The sequence below is a fragment of the Octopus sinensis genome, linkage group LG20 (assembly GCF_006345805.1).
Source record: "Octopus sinensis linkage group LG20, ASM634580v1, whole genome shotgun sequence".
NCBI classification, from domain to species: domain Eukaryota; kingdom Metazoa; phylum Mollusca; class Cephalopoda; order Octopoda; family Octopodidae; genus Octopus; species Octopus sinensis.
This window is the reverse complement of record NC_043016.1, coordinates 26,801,499-26,816,129: the sequence shown is the minus strand read 5'-3', so window position 1 is coordinate 26,816,129 and position 14,631 is coordinate 26,801,499. Positions and strand designations below refer to the sequence as shown.

General features: G+C 30.4%; 1 protein-coding gene across 1 annotated transcript in view; it reads left to right on the top strand.

Annotated features, from left to right (window-relative positions):
• Positions 1-14,631, top strand: part of LOC115222451 (palmitoyltransferase ZDHHC5) — a 150,420-nt gene that overhangs the window by 79,830 nt on the left and 55,959 nt on the right. The window contains exons 5-8 of the mRNA XM_029792644.2: positions 672-774; positions 2,599-2,690; positions 4,361-4,499; positions 7,478-8,259. Of these exons, the coding sequence (XP_029648504.2) occupies positions 672-774; positions 2,599-2,690; positions 4,361-4,499; positions 7,478-8,259 (1,116 nt within the window). The remainder of the gene's footprint in view (positions 1-671; positions 775-2,598; positions 2,691-4,360; positions 4,500-7,477; positions 8,260-14,631) is intronic.

Here is a 14,631-nt window from a genome sequence, read left to right as displayed (position 1 = left end):
TAAATTTGTAACTGAAATTAATATGCATTTTAGTTATAATCTGTAATCAGGTTATAGTCAAAGCAAACAATGAAATAGTTTCTTAGATAACATTGTTATTTGTAAAAATATTTACATTGGTTCTTAGATAATATTTTTATTAGTAAAATTTTTTACACTGATGTTTGTTTGGCTGCTTAAAAACATCAGTGTGCCATTTCCTCATAACTGTTAACATTATCCACAAAAAAAAAAAATGAAAATGAAAAGGAGTGTTCCAGAGCTTGACTGTAAAATAAAAATGAAATGTATTCTTTTGTTGCTGCTATGTGTTTTAAATATGTTGTCAGGTTTGAAATTTTTGGAACATCCGTGTGTGTTTGTATGTTCAAAGCTAAGCTAAACAAAGATTTCAATTTAGTACCTAGCCTGATCCTAGATTAAAATAATTCACCTGAAGACAATTGAATTTAGCGTATTAAAATCTGTCTGCATTGATTGTGAAGAAAATATTTAACAATTAATTAAACATCAGTATTAACATTACATCTTAAAAACAATCGTGAGTGATTATTTTCTTAAAATATGCTTTTAAATTTTTTTTTCAAAAAAAAATGCACCTTGTGTACATATGTGTGTGTGTGTATGTATATATACATGTATGAAATTGATTTTTCCTTAACCACATTCAGTTTTATTGTAATGGTTATTATTGGTATATTAATTATTCCGGTTGCTGGTCTTACTGGTTTCCATACAGTTCTGGTTGCTAGGGGAAGAACAACTAATGAGCAAGTAAGTGTTTTATTTTTGTATTTTATTTGTTTTGACCTTTATAATTATTAAATTGGATGTTAACATTGTTTTTTTCAGTGCTACACTCGTCATTATCATTTAGCATCCATTTTCCATGCTGACATGGATTGGATAGTTTAGCAGGAACAGGCAAACCAAAAGATTACAACCAACTCTGCTGTTCATTTTGGCATAGTTTCTATGGTTAGATGCCCTTCCTAATGCTAACTAACCACTGGGTGTTTTTTACATGACAGTAGCAGCAGTGAAATCACCAAATAATTTGCAGGAAGTGCTCCTAAGAGCAACCTTTTTTAACTTCCTCAGTTATGGCCTAGAGAACTATGATAAATGAGAGGGATCTGAGAACCATTACTAACTGCATTCCTGTACATTGCTTCAACAGCTCTCATCTACCCACTAGCTTTTGCACTGACCACTAGAGTGAGGGACTCTGTCAAAGGTTTTCTCCATGTCAACAGCAGTTTATTGTTTAAGTGCTTCTCCTGCAGTTGCCTTACAAGGAAAATAACATTAGTAGTGCTTCTACTTGGCACAAACCCAAACTGCACCTCATCTAGTTTAACACTTTTCCTAATTAATTGAGCCATGTCCCTTTCTGTAACTTTTATGACGTGGTCTAAAATTTTACATCCATTTCAGTTGAGGCTATTTCAGAACTGAAATATGTGAAATCATTAACTTGATTGATGGAGTCTCTACTGATGTTGGTGATTAATCCTTTTGGGTTTTACAAGTGGTCCAGCATTGTGTGCAGCTAATTCTAGACTATAAAATAATTGGGTGGAGTTAATAGCTTCTTCAGCAATAATATATTAAAAATAAATATGCCACCTGTCCTATAATGTTTGTAGAGAATATCGAAAAAGATCTAATTTAGAAGGTAATTGAAAGAGATGATTGTGGCTTGAACTACTTATAATGACAGTAATACGAAATGAGGAAATATTGTGAACTGGTAGGAGGAATTGGACATTATGAAGGTTTTGGTGAATAAGAGATTAACAAAAGATGTGAATTGCTTTAGTTCTTTGGAGTTCTAATGGATATGTAACACACTGAGAATCTTGTATTGTACATATTGATACATTGAATGAAGACAAAGTAAACTTTAGAATTTAGAATTGGTAGGATATAATTTGATCCCCAAATTGGTTAACTCAAGGAAAACAAATGTTTGAAATTCTCATGATATTAAGTAAATAGAATAGAGATGAATTTGATTTGATTTCTATAATTTGCCAAACTGCCAAAATAGATTTTGAAATTGAGGAAGTCATGTGGCCATTTAAAATAGTATTTTGGTTTTTGTTTTTCATAATGTAAAAACAAAATATTTGTGTCTCCTGCAGTGATTCTCAATTCTTTTGACTTTATGATTCACTGGAAATGAAATTTTAAAAAAATGGAAATTTTTTCATCTCCATTTTGAAGTTGAAAACATAGAAATCTGTTGAAAATGTCATTTATTATAAACTTATAAAGAACAAGTTTTGCAAATCACTCATGCATGAAAATGAATTGTTCTTGACATAAATCTTATTTTAAAAATCTTCAACATACCTACATCTAAATATTCTTGGTGGAGCACCAATTACCATTTTGATACCCACTCATTATAAAGTATTTCACCATTCTTTTGCTTCTTTGCGTTTGATAAACTCACTTAGCGAAAAGATTTTGAAATCTTATAAAATATTGATTGCATTTACAAAATTCTTTGAAAGATATTAATGTGTTTCATTTTTTTCATGAATTTATCCAGAAATAAACATTGTATCATAATATATTTATTTTTAACAGGTGACTGGAAAATTTAGGGGTAGCCAAAATCCATTTACACGTGGTTGCTGTAAAAATTGCAAATATGCTCTTTGTGGTCCACAATGGCCAAGGTAATAAAAAACATGTCTTCTTAGATCAACTTTTGTTTTGCTGTATTCTAATGTTTTCCCTCTCCCCTCTCTCTCTCTCACTCACCCACATGCCTGCACACTTACCATACCATCATCATTTAACATCTAACTTCCATGCTGGCATGAACTGGATAGTTCTACAGGACCCAACAAGTCGGAAAACTGCCATATCCCATTGTCTGCTTTGGCATGGTTTCTGTGACTGAATGCTTTTCTTAAAGTCAACCACTTTACAGAGTGCAATGAATCCTTTTTTTGTGACACTACCACCAGTGAACCTATCTTGTAACTTTCAAGACTAAATATAACTCTTTACTAAATGGGGGTTCAGTAAAGAGAGGAGCAACTTTATGCTAGTGTTGAGTGGTTAAAACATGAAACAAGGGATTGAAACAAGTTTGTTACAGTAGAGGAGATACATGGCTACCTCACATTTTATAAAGGAGGGTGGGAGCAATTGGAGTGAAACTCAAAAGGGAGAGATAATTATGATAGGTGTTAGAGTGAGCCCTCAAAGTTCAAGGAAGTGAATAGAAAAGAGAGAGGGGACAGAACACTGGGTAGGATGGGTGAGTAGATGTTGTGCGAGTGTATGAAAATGAAAGTCAGGTGTAGGGTGAATGTAGTGAACGGTGAACTAGGGTAATGGGGGTGGTTGATGATAAATATGAGTTGAAATTAAGTTAGGGAAGAGGAGGTGATAACTTGTTCAGAAAGGGTGCAAAGCTGCAGAATAGTAATACAGGAAAAGATGAAAGAAAGGGAATTGATGGGTTGGTTGCAAGAATGTGTGGAGAATGAGAGACATGAAAGTGGAGAGGAAGATGGTCAGAGATACATAGGGGCCAGTAAACCAGTAGTGGTTGAGGGGGAAGGTGAGATAATTTGTAGCACATACACACAAATAGAACTAAGTTATATAAATTTTTGTACTACAACAAAATTATGTACTTTTTTGTAATCTAAGCTTTCAAAAGTAGTTGTAGTAGTAGTAGTAGTAGTAGTAGTAGTAGTAGTAGTAGTAGTAGTAGTAGTAGTAGTAGTAATATCCATGTTCATGGATATCGTCAGTTATTTACTAAATTTTTTCATCCATTCATTTAAAAAATGTACTGCTTTTTTCATTATCTAATATTTATAGCATTTATAGTTCTTTAGGATGTTGAAACTAACAGTGATAGTAGTGTAGCTAATTTTTTGCTTTACTGATTTTAATGCATTTTTTTTTTAAGAGAGCACCTTTTCAAACTCCATCTGTCTAACACCCGTGGACATGTTTACAAAGTTAGAAAACAGCACAGCTCCCATGACATTCGGAAACATTTTTTCATGCTGAGAGTTGCTGAAGCATGGAACAAACTGCCGGCATCAGTTGTTAGTTGTCGGAGCACTGCATCCTTCAAAACTTCCATGCTTCCTGAGATTCGCCAACACTACACCTAATTTTCTCCCCTCCATACACACGCAAGCATGTTCACTTCCTAGACATTTGTACATTACTGCATATGCTTTATACACACTTTTGACAAGTTGTGGTGCACCTGAGCACTGTATACAATAATTTCATTATTATTATTATATTATCTTCAAAATTTTTGAATGTTTTTGAATTCTTATATTTATCTATGTTATATTTGTTTATTTTTCAGGCTTGTTTCATATAAACCAAGAACAAAAACTGTCCAATTTGAATCCTCAAGAGTAACTTATGTTGCTGCTGATAAAGATGTTAAAATATTCATGGACAACAGTAATGGAATAAAACATGACAACACATCTAATCACAGGGTAAAATTCATTTGAGATTTATCAAGTTATGTTTTGAATATATAGAGGGGTTGGACAAAATAATGGAAACACTTTAAAATTTCAAACAAATTTATTTTAATATGGGGGTAGGACTGCCTTTGGCAGTAATTACAGCTTGAATTCTAGGAGCTATGGACTTGTACAAAGTTTGAATTGTTTCCAAAGGAATTTTTGTCCATTCTTCAGCTAAAACAGTCTCCAGTTCTAGCAGTGATGATGGTGGAAGATATCGACTCCTTACTTGTTTTATTCTAAAATGCAGCATAAATGTTCAATAATATTGAGATCTGGGGACTGTGGTGGCCAGATAAGATGTTCAACTAGAATGTTCCTCGTGCCATTCAGTAACAACTTTAGCTGTGTGAATTGGTGCATTATCATCCTGAAAGATTGTGTTTCCCTCCAGAAACAGTTCTGTAACCATAGGATGAATTTCATTAGATAAAATGCTTAAATAATCTTGACTATTAATTCTGCCATGAAAGGAAACCATTGGGCCTGCAGATATAGTCCACCAGATCATCACAGATCCTCCGTGTTTAACAGCTGGAAGGAGGCAGTCTGGGTCAAATGCTTCATTTGGCTGTCTCCACACGTATACTCATCTGGTGGTCGAAAATAAAGGTGAAGGATGACTCGTCCGAGAAAGTAACATTCTTCCACTTCTCTAGGGACCAATTCTGTAGGTTTTTACTCCACACTAAACACTTTGCAACATTTGTTTTTGAAAGTAGTGAATTTCTGATTGCAGCCCTCCCATGAAATCTGGTTTTGTGCAGCTCCTGGCAAACAGTTTTTGTGGAAACTGGGTTCTTGAGGTAGTCATTAAACTCTGCAGTAATTTTGGGAGCTGTACATTTTGATCCTTTCTAACAATTCGTGTAAGAGTCCAATGGTCCCTATCTGAAAGTTTGGCTTTCTTCCAGAGTTTTGTTTCAGCAAGGAGGTTTTCCCTCTTTCTTAAAGGCTGTCATTACTTTCGAAACAGTACTTCTTGATACACCAAACATTTTGGCTGTTGCTAGCACCTGGCGAGCACCAACAATTTGACCTCTTTGAAAGTTCAATAGATCTGTCATTTTAATGAATTTTAATTACCTTTTTCTGATGACATCTGAAATGAAACAGCAATTTTAGCAAAACATTAAGCAACACTAATAAATCAAAAAACTTATAAACAAACAAGCTTTTGACAGTTTTATAGATATTTCAAAATTATGCTATGATGCTAAGTGTTTCCATTATTTTGTCCAATCCCTGTATGTATATATATATATATATATATATAAAATCTTGTACAGTCTTCTGACTTGGCAGCCCCCACTCAAACCATCCAACCTATGCCAGCAGGGAAAGCAGAAGTTAAACAACGATAATGATGATGATTCCTTAATTTTATTTCTTATGAATTATATTTTGTTTTTATTTTAGCAGAGTATTTTTTTTTTTTTTGAAAATTTTAAATTCATCATTTCTATTGCTGTATAGATGCTAGGTTTCTTTCAAGTGACTTTGAATGAGGACATGTATGTAGTATCCGCCAAAGCTATACAGAATAAAATTTGCTGCTTTCTTATATAGATTTAATGAAAATATCTGTATTTTCACTGAGGTATAAAACTAAAACTGAAATAGCCTATCACTACCAGATAAACTATCAAACAAGTGTCTGTTACCTCTGTTTTGGATAGGTAATGATTAGTGTAAAATGTTTCAATAGTATATTTTCCACTAATGTCCCTACAATGGTGACCTTGAACAATAGAGTAGATAAGTTTAGTAAAATTGATGCTATTGATTTACTGAGGATTTATAATAGATAGAATTTACTATTTGGAAAGGGAAGAGTAAACTGTTGTCTGCTGGTTCTTTGAACAGGGATAAAAATGAGATTGAATGATTTGAAATAGTATGAAACAACAGTATGTTTCAAGTTATGCTGAAATTTTAGCAAATCAGGTTCTAAGTTGTAGTGACCATCATTGTAATTCTCTAGAAAATATTTAACGATGAACTAAAACATAGAGGATAAAAGAAGGTTGGCTAATCATTATGGTAGGTTTCTTTGGGAAGGTGAAGAAAATAGCCTAAGACAAAATTCATAATTCTTGTAAGGCAACTTCTTGCACTGTTGATTCTGATTCTATTGAAATTGCTAATGTCATTCACTTAAAATTCTTTTGGAAAGTTTATATTAAAGAATTATTATTATTATATTTTGATAGTAATATTCAAATGTCTTAATTGTTACTGCTTATTTATTACAATTCTTAGAAGTTTTATATTAGATTTTTTTTAGGGATTTTAAAATAGCTAATGTTTCTTCTTTTTTCTTTAATTGCATAAGTTATATTTTGTCCAGTTCAAAATTACTTAAAGCTATTTCTGATTTGTTTTTATGCTGAGAGAAATCACTTGTATTAAACATTGATTTGTAAATATACATTAGATCACCAGTAAAAGATGCTTTTGTACACTGAACTTATTGTAAATCTCAATTCTGCATAATTGCAGTTTTTACTGTGAGCATCAATAATTTTTAATTTGTATGACCTTTTCAATGATAAACTACTCCACATTTGCTCTCCCCATCTCTCCTCTGAATACATATAAAATATTATCACTTTACTTTCTTCTTCTAGCTCAATCTCTCCAAAATGCAACAAATTTATTTACAGCCAGCTAGCACCTCAAGCTATTACTGTGAAATAACTTATAGTCCTGAGTTGGTTCCAGTCATCACTAAACCTGGCAACCTCTCCTTACCCTCTTTATTGCAAATGGTACTCCAAAATGTAAAAGCATGCTAACTAATTTACAATCTTTTGCAAATTTTGCATATTTTCCCAATTCTTTTGTAAAAGAGAAAATAATACTTATCTCCTTTACTCATTCAGAAATTGTAGATAAAATGCTTATAAATGGTTTTAACTGTTTAAATTTTGCTCTTGTTTCAGCAAGCCAGTCTATCTTTAGATGAAGAAACAGAAAGGCAAAGTCAGTCAATGGATTGTGAACCAAGTCCACCAAAGCAATCTGGGTCCTACAGCAATCTCTTTGATCCTACTAATCCAACATCAGTAGGGGCAGCTATGCAAGCTAATCAAGGAAATCATATTGGTAGAATATCACCCAGGATACCACCACGTAATTTGTATACACAGTCCCCTCAAAGAACACGTTCAGCTGACAAAAAGGCTCCAGTTGCCACGCCTGAAGTGGTTTCCCCCATCAGTTCTCCTACAGTAAAATCACAATCTAGTTCTCCAAGTCCTACTAAATACAACTATGCTAAACCTCCTATAGGTTATCACACACCTCGCTCAAATGGATTCACATCCCTTACGCCTGGGCCACAAATGACAATGCCATCAACAGGATCTTCACATCCCCCATACATGGGGTCAAGTGTAAATAGAGGTTTTAGTAGGACAGGAAGTCCAGTTATATATACGCTGGATAAAAGTAAACCTCAGCATTACCAATATTCTACAGGAGTTGGACAACCACCATATGAACATGGTAACAATGTTAATTATTCTTCTCCATCTCACAGATATATACCTGTGGAATATTCTTCAGTGACATATGACCCTGATAAGGTAAGAGTGCCTCGTCGACCTATGTCATTTGTACGAGCTTTGGAAGTGAGTGAGGCTGTAGAACAGAAAGAAAAGCAGCATGCTACTCCATCCAAAAGATCAGAGGCTTATCAAGAGGAAGAAAAACCACGTAACATGTATGATTCAACTTATGAAATTTCAGTTTGATAATTTCTTGCAGCTTTGATTATTATCGTTTTTTTTTTTTTAACTGAAAAAAACAAAACAAAAAACAACATGATTTGTGTACACATTTGGTGGCTAATGTGTTGTAATATGGATTATAGAATGTTTGAATTTGCAGCTGAAAGTAATTGTGTAAAAAAACTGAAGAGAAGAAAAATCTCAAGCAGATCAGTGACTACTGTTTTCTGCAGCCATTCTTTTACTACTACTACTACTACTACTACTATAGAAATTATTATTATTAACTGGTATATGTATCTAATTCTGTTATTTTCTATCTAAAGAAAGTGAGATATAAAATCTCCCATAAGATGTACTACAATGACATATTTATCTTAGTGAAAGGGTTTTGTGCATTTTTTTAAAATAAGAAATATAGAGTAAATGAAACGATTGATATATTCACTTATAAGTATAATTCTAATGATGTTTAAGACTACTTTGAACAAATTGCATAAACTAAATTTGTACTGCCATTTTAGTGTCAGCAAATTTTTGCTATTTTTTTATCTCATTGTATAGTTTCTTTTTAAATAATAACATTAGGATGAATTAATGTTTTTATTTATATTTTTCATTCCCTCCCTCTTAAAAGCACAAATAATATTAACTAAATTCAAAATTATTGCTTATTTATGAATTTAAGTTGATTGAATTATTACAATGAGATATTTAGGCAACAAAAAATTTCGATAATTATACACAACTATTCATTGCAAACAGTTGCATTCTAACTTCCTTTTGTGTACTGCGCTGACGGGTAGTCTTCTAAAGCAATCCATACACAATAATTTAAGTAATGTTTAACATTGCAGTTTCTCATTAATGTCTTATGGTTATAATATGCATATATTACATTTCACTTGTTAGAATTGTCCGATGTATGCTAAAGATATAAAGGGAGCTAATGCCTTGACTTATGCTTATAATTCAATACTTATCAATCATTTATGACATATTAAACTTTGTATCAATCTTCTGAAATGTGATTACAGCAATAGAACATTGAATCTTACTAGTATATATACATGAAGCTTGCTTGTTTGGTTGATAAATTAGAAATTGAAGAATTGATATATTTCAAATCATAGTGATGTTATTTAGCTTCACTTTTTGATATTTTTTTCTAAGGATAATTGTGTGACTGAGTTTATAAAGAAAACATGCATATTGATGTATCATCATATTCAGATATTCAAATTAATGCTTGTTGTTAAATTTAAGCATTTTGTGAAGTATATTTTGATGTATGGGTGTGATTGTATATATGCTGTTTTGTCAATGGAATTCCATAACCACTATAAAAACAAATATAAGATTCTTTCCTATAATTGCTGTATTTCCCCCTTTTAAAACACTTTCCTTGCAGTAAAACTGTTAACATTTCTGAAATCTATTTGAATCAGAGGATTCTTCAGTTTCTTTTTTACAGTTGGCATTATGGCTTAAATGTCAATGTAGCAATGGTCTTTCACAAGCTTAAAACTTGGTAGGGGGGAGCACAAAAGTGAACCCAGGGAATATGGCTGTTTTAATTTTTTTTTTTTATTTTATTTTTATTTTTAGTATCAATGTTTTGAACAGACCTTGCAGTATGTAGCCAAACATATGTCCATAAAGTTCCAAGACTGACTGTATTAAATACTTAACATTTGACTGTATATGAATATACTTTTGAAAACTTCCATGATAGGGCAAAATAAATTTGCCTTTTCTCATATAAGTGACATAAAACCTTTAGTATTTTTGGCTATATGACTGGAACTTTATAACTGAAACTTGTACATATGGTAAATTGGTTGGTATTGCTCAGGAGAGACAGATGTAAAAAATTCAGTTGTGGGTTATTATTTAACAAAACCAATTAATGTATGCATTGACTCTGATGACAGTATGATGTTATTTGTATGTGAGAAATGTGTGTCCAATTATTTTTAGGTCACTTGTAACAGTGGATCTCCTAATTCCCCCTCCCTCTTTTTTTTCTGAAGTATTTCATAAAATTTGCCAATTGTTTACATAAAATGATAATATATAATCATACTGCCTCCCGCCTATACTAAATTTTCTTTAAATTATGATGAAATATTACTTTATTATTGTAATTTATTTTGTACGCATTTAGCAAATACCTAGATGATATTGAGCATTAATTTTCAAATAATTCTTAATCAAAATTATTGTTTTCAAATATTGAGATAATACTTTTTTTTTTTTGTTTTATAATTGGACATCATTTTCATATTATTTAGCTGAATGTTAATTTTTTTTAAGCATTCAGTTTTAATAATTGTATCAAACTTCAAAACATTTAGATATAGCTATTCTGTTTTTTAAATGTATGCATTGATTTTTGTATAAAAAGGGAGAGACTAAAAACTGCTTGTTTTTTGTATTTTCCTTTTTATTTAATCTTTTAAACTTTATAAACTTGTGTGAAAAGAAATTTTTTTCTTTAAAAAAAAAAAAAAGGAAATTCAACAACTTTCCATTCTATATTTTCTGAATTCCTAATGCTGTTGAATTTTTTTTTCATCTTTTTTTTTATACCTTTTAACAACCTGTTTTCTTTTTGAAAATTAAAAGTTAAATTTGAAACCAATTTACTTTCTGTTTAAAATTTTGTTATTCTCCAAAATCATTTTCCAATTTTCATTTTTTTAAAAAAATATATTATATTTCAGTTACCTTATGTAAGTATTTGTTATTAACTTGTCGGATTATCTTGTGGGTACACAAATCATTCATTTATTCAATGGCTAGTTAGCTTAGGCTATTGATGTATATTAAATATATCTACATACAAGACTCATTATTCTATGCTTTTGTTACTCTTCATCATCAAAGCTTACTGATCTCATATAATATGTATTTCCATCATATCACAGTATCTTGATTGGCAATTAACACATTTGGTAAACTTGGTTAATAAATTTACTTTGTTTCATTTAGTTTTTGTTAACTTACTTAACCTAGACAATTAGTAGTATTTTCTATATATAATATTCATTCATATTCTTTTTCAACTGTAGGCATATTTGTTAAAGCAAAGTATTTTTTCTATCAAATTTTCATTCTGTAAAGCAAAAGTACTCAGCTATTTATTGGGCTTGTGATGATCATAAAATTCCATTCCATCTACAATTATTAAATGTTATTTAATTATTTTTTTAAGTTCCATATCAACTTTACACATTTATCCAATAAAATGTTTAATTTACCATAAGTTTAAGCTTTTAAAAATAAAACAAATGACGAAAAAAAATGAAATTTTTCTTAACATATTAAATCCAAAATGTGAATTCTTGCCCTGTGAACACATTTTTGTTTGTGAATGAATGTCTTAACTGCTGTGTATAATCTGATGTCTACACTCTGTATGCATATACCAAAAATCCAACTGCCATTGACATTTAGATGATTCATGTAATGAAATAATTTAAATATCATTAAAAAAAGTATATTCATTTAAAATATTTTGATTCATACTTTGGAAATTATTTTAAAGGCTCATCAATTATACAATGATCACCTGTTGAAAATAACTGATTCAAAATATTGAAATGAATAGGTAACAAATACATTTGCATTTGTTGGGAGAAAAATATTAGTAAACTCACTTTTCATTTGGCATATTTCTTTTTGCTTATGTAGCACTTTCAGAAGTTATTTTATTTCTCAGATTAACTTGATCAATTTAGCAAATTATGCCAATGTCCAGTTTGTTAAATATGAATTATAATGAGTACGTTCATTATGCACTCATTAATTTAATTTGAAAATGCTCTTATTTCCTGTTCCCTAGTATTATGTAATATATTTTCTAAAAAAATACTTTTCTGTTTCCTATCACAAGTATAAACTTATTTTTTAAGCTTCTAAATTTAATATTTTTATAAAAAATATTCTGGCTAGATATCAATAATGTATGTATTGACTCTAATTTTTCAAAATTAATCTATAGAACACTGCAGTATGTATAAACTTATTTATCTCCCCTTGGAATTTGGTATGCAAGTTAAATTTTCTTTAAAAAATTTTATCATATGCTATTCATACTACTGATACTTTGCTCATTTAAAAATGCTTTCCTTAGATTTACATACTCTTCAGTTTCCTTTAATATAGAGCAACAAGCTTCACTACTATGTTTTTATGGCTCTATATTGAATATATTTAATAATTGTACTAGGTAATGGTTTTGTTGGACAGCCCTAACTCCCTCATTCAGAATTATTATTATTGTTATCATTGTTCTTTTTTTTATGTACTTTTTCTCCTTTAATCAAGGGGAAACTTTGAGCCCGAAAATTTTGTCCCATAAATGAATGTGCATCATGTTTTCACTAAAGACTATTCTTGAAGTATTACAACTTCAAATAAAATTGGTAAAAAGTAGCCTTCCTCATTTATCTAAAAAATGAAAACAAAATTGAAATTTGCTAGACATTATTGAAGAAAAATAAAAAAAATATATTTACATGATTTTCTTCTTCCTTTTTTTTCTCTTTCTTTTATTGATTTTTTAAAATTGACACAAGTATTCGTGATTTCTATTTCGTTACTGTAGGTTTTATATCTGGGAATTATTTATTCTATTATTAAATATTAGGTTATGATGGAAAGAAAACTTAGGATATGCAAAAAATAAAATTAGTTTTCAGTAATGAATAAAATAGCTCAAATACAGATCTAATTAAAATTGATAAATTTTGACAACTGTTTAACATGAAAAAAAAAATGTTGAATTTTTTCGTCTCAGAATACTGATTCTAAGAAGTTTTTCATAAAATAACTATTATACATTCCAAAATACAAGTGATTTTGTGAAATTGTAAAAAATAATCCAATTCAAAAACAAAAGTTACCATTCCAAGTTGCATAACAATGAACATACTTTTTTTTAATAAACAAATTCATAATGTCTTATGAAATGAAAGACATTCATTTTACCATGTCCAATTCTTAATACTTATCTACCAGATTGTATGAAATGTTGGTAGATGGTATACATTGCATCCCTCCAGGTGGTTTTCTTTTTGTTTATTTGTTTTTATTATGCTTTTTTTATAATGCTTGTGAGTTTTTTTATATATATATATATACATTATGTAAGAAAGAAGAATTCTATTCTTTGTGAACAACGGAGAAATATTTTGACACATCTTAAAAGCGAGATGTGGATCATGTATTTAAGTGACATGTAAAGTTTAATACTCTGCATCAAATAGGCATAGAGAGTTTAAGAATAAAATAATTTTCAGTTAATCCTAAATAGGTTAGGACAGAAATGTTCTAAAATATTTGAAGAAAGAAATAGAAAGATTTTCAAAAGTGAACTGCAAATAGTAGCATGTCTAACCATTTACTGTTGGGTTGGAGTTAGATTTTTCTCTTTTAATGAATTTAGGAAAATTAAGGCCTGGCAAATTCGCAAAATTGTTTGAGCATTAAACAATATGCCTTGCAGTATTTCTTCCATCACTTTATATTCTGAATTCAAATCCTGCCAAAATCAGCTTTTCCTTTCATCCTTCAGGGTTGATTAAAATAAAGTTGTAGTCCAAATACTGAGATTGACATATTTGACTAACATCCCTCCCCTCAAAATTATTGCCCTTGTGCCTAAATTAAAAATAATGATAATAATAATAATAATAATTATTATTATTATTGTAATAGAGAGGCTTGAACAAATAGATGCCTTGCAGTATTTAGTGCTTTCACACTCTGAGTTCAAATCTTGCCAGGATGTGTAACACTTACCTATTAGGTCAAACAATCTCCTGGTGAAAAATATATGGCAGTGGCAGGGCTGAAACAATGCAATTTCTTGTATTTAAGACATACTTAATTCAGATTCCAACATTGCCTTTCATTCTTCTAGCAGTGAACTTGCTAAAACCAGTATATACTAAAGATGATTTAATGCACCTTTTAGTATATACATTAATTTAAGACTATTTAATTTATTTTCCTCCCAAATTTGTGGCTTTGTGCTACAATTAGTTATTTTTAGTTTGAAGATTACACAGAAATAGTAGAATGTCAGACTAAATACCTCTTTGTATTTAGTTTCATCATCACCTCTATTTTTTTTTTCCAAATCCCACTAGATTTGACTTTGTCTTTCATTCCTACAGGGTCAATGACATTATTACATTATTTACTGGAATGAATTCCATCTGACTTTACTTTCTTCACTGCAAAAAATTGGCTTTGTGCATAGTCAAAAGAAATTATCATCAACATGAATATTATTATTAGGGTAGTGAATTAGCAGAATTGTTAGAGCATCAGCAAAAATACCTTGCAGTATTTGT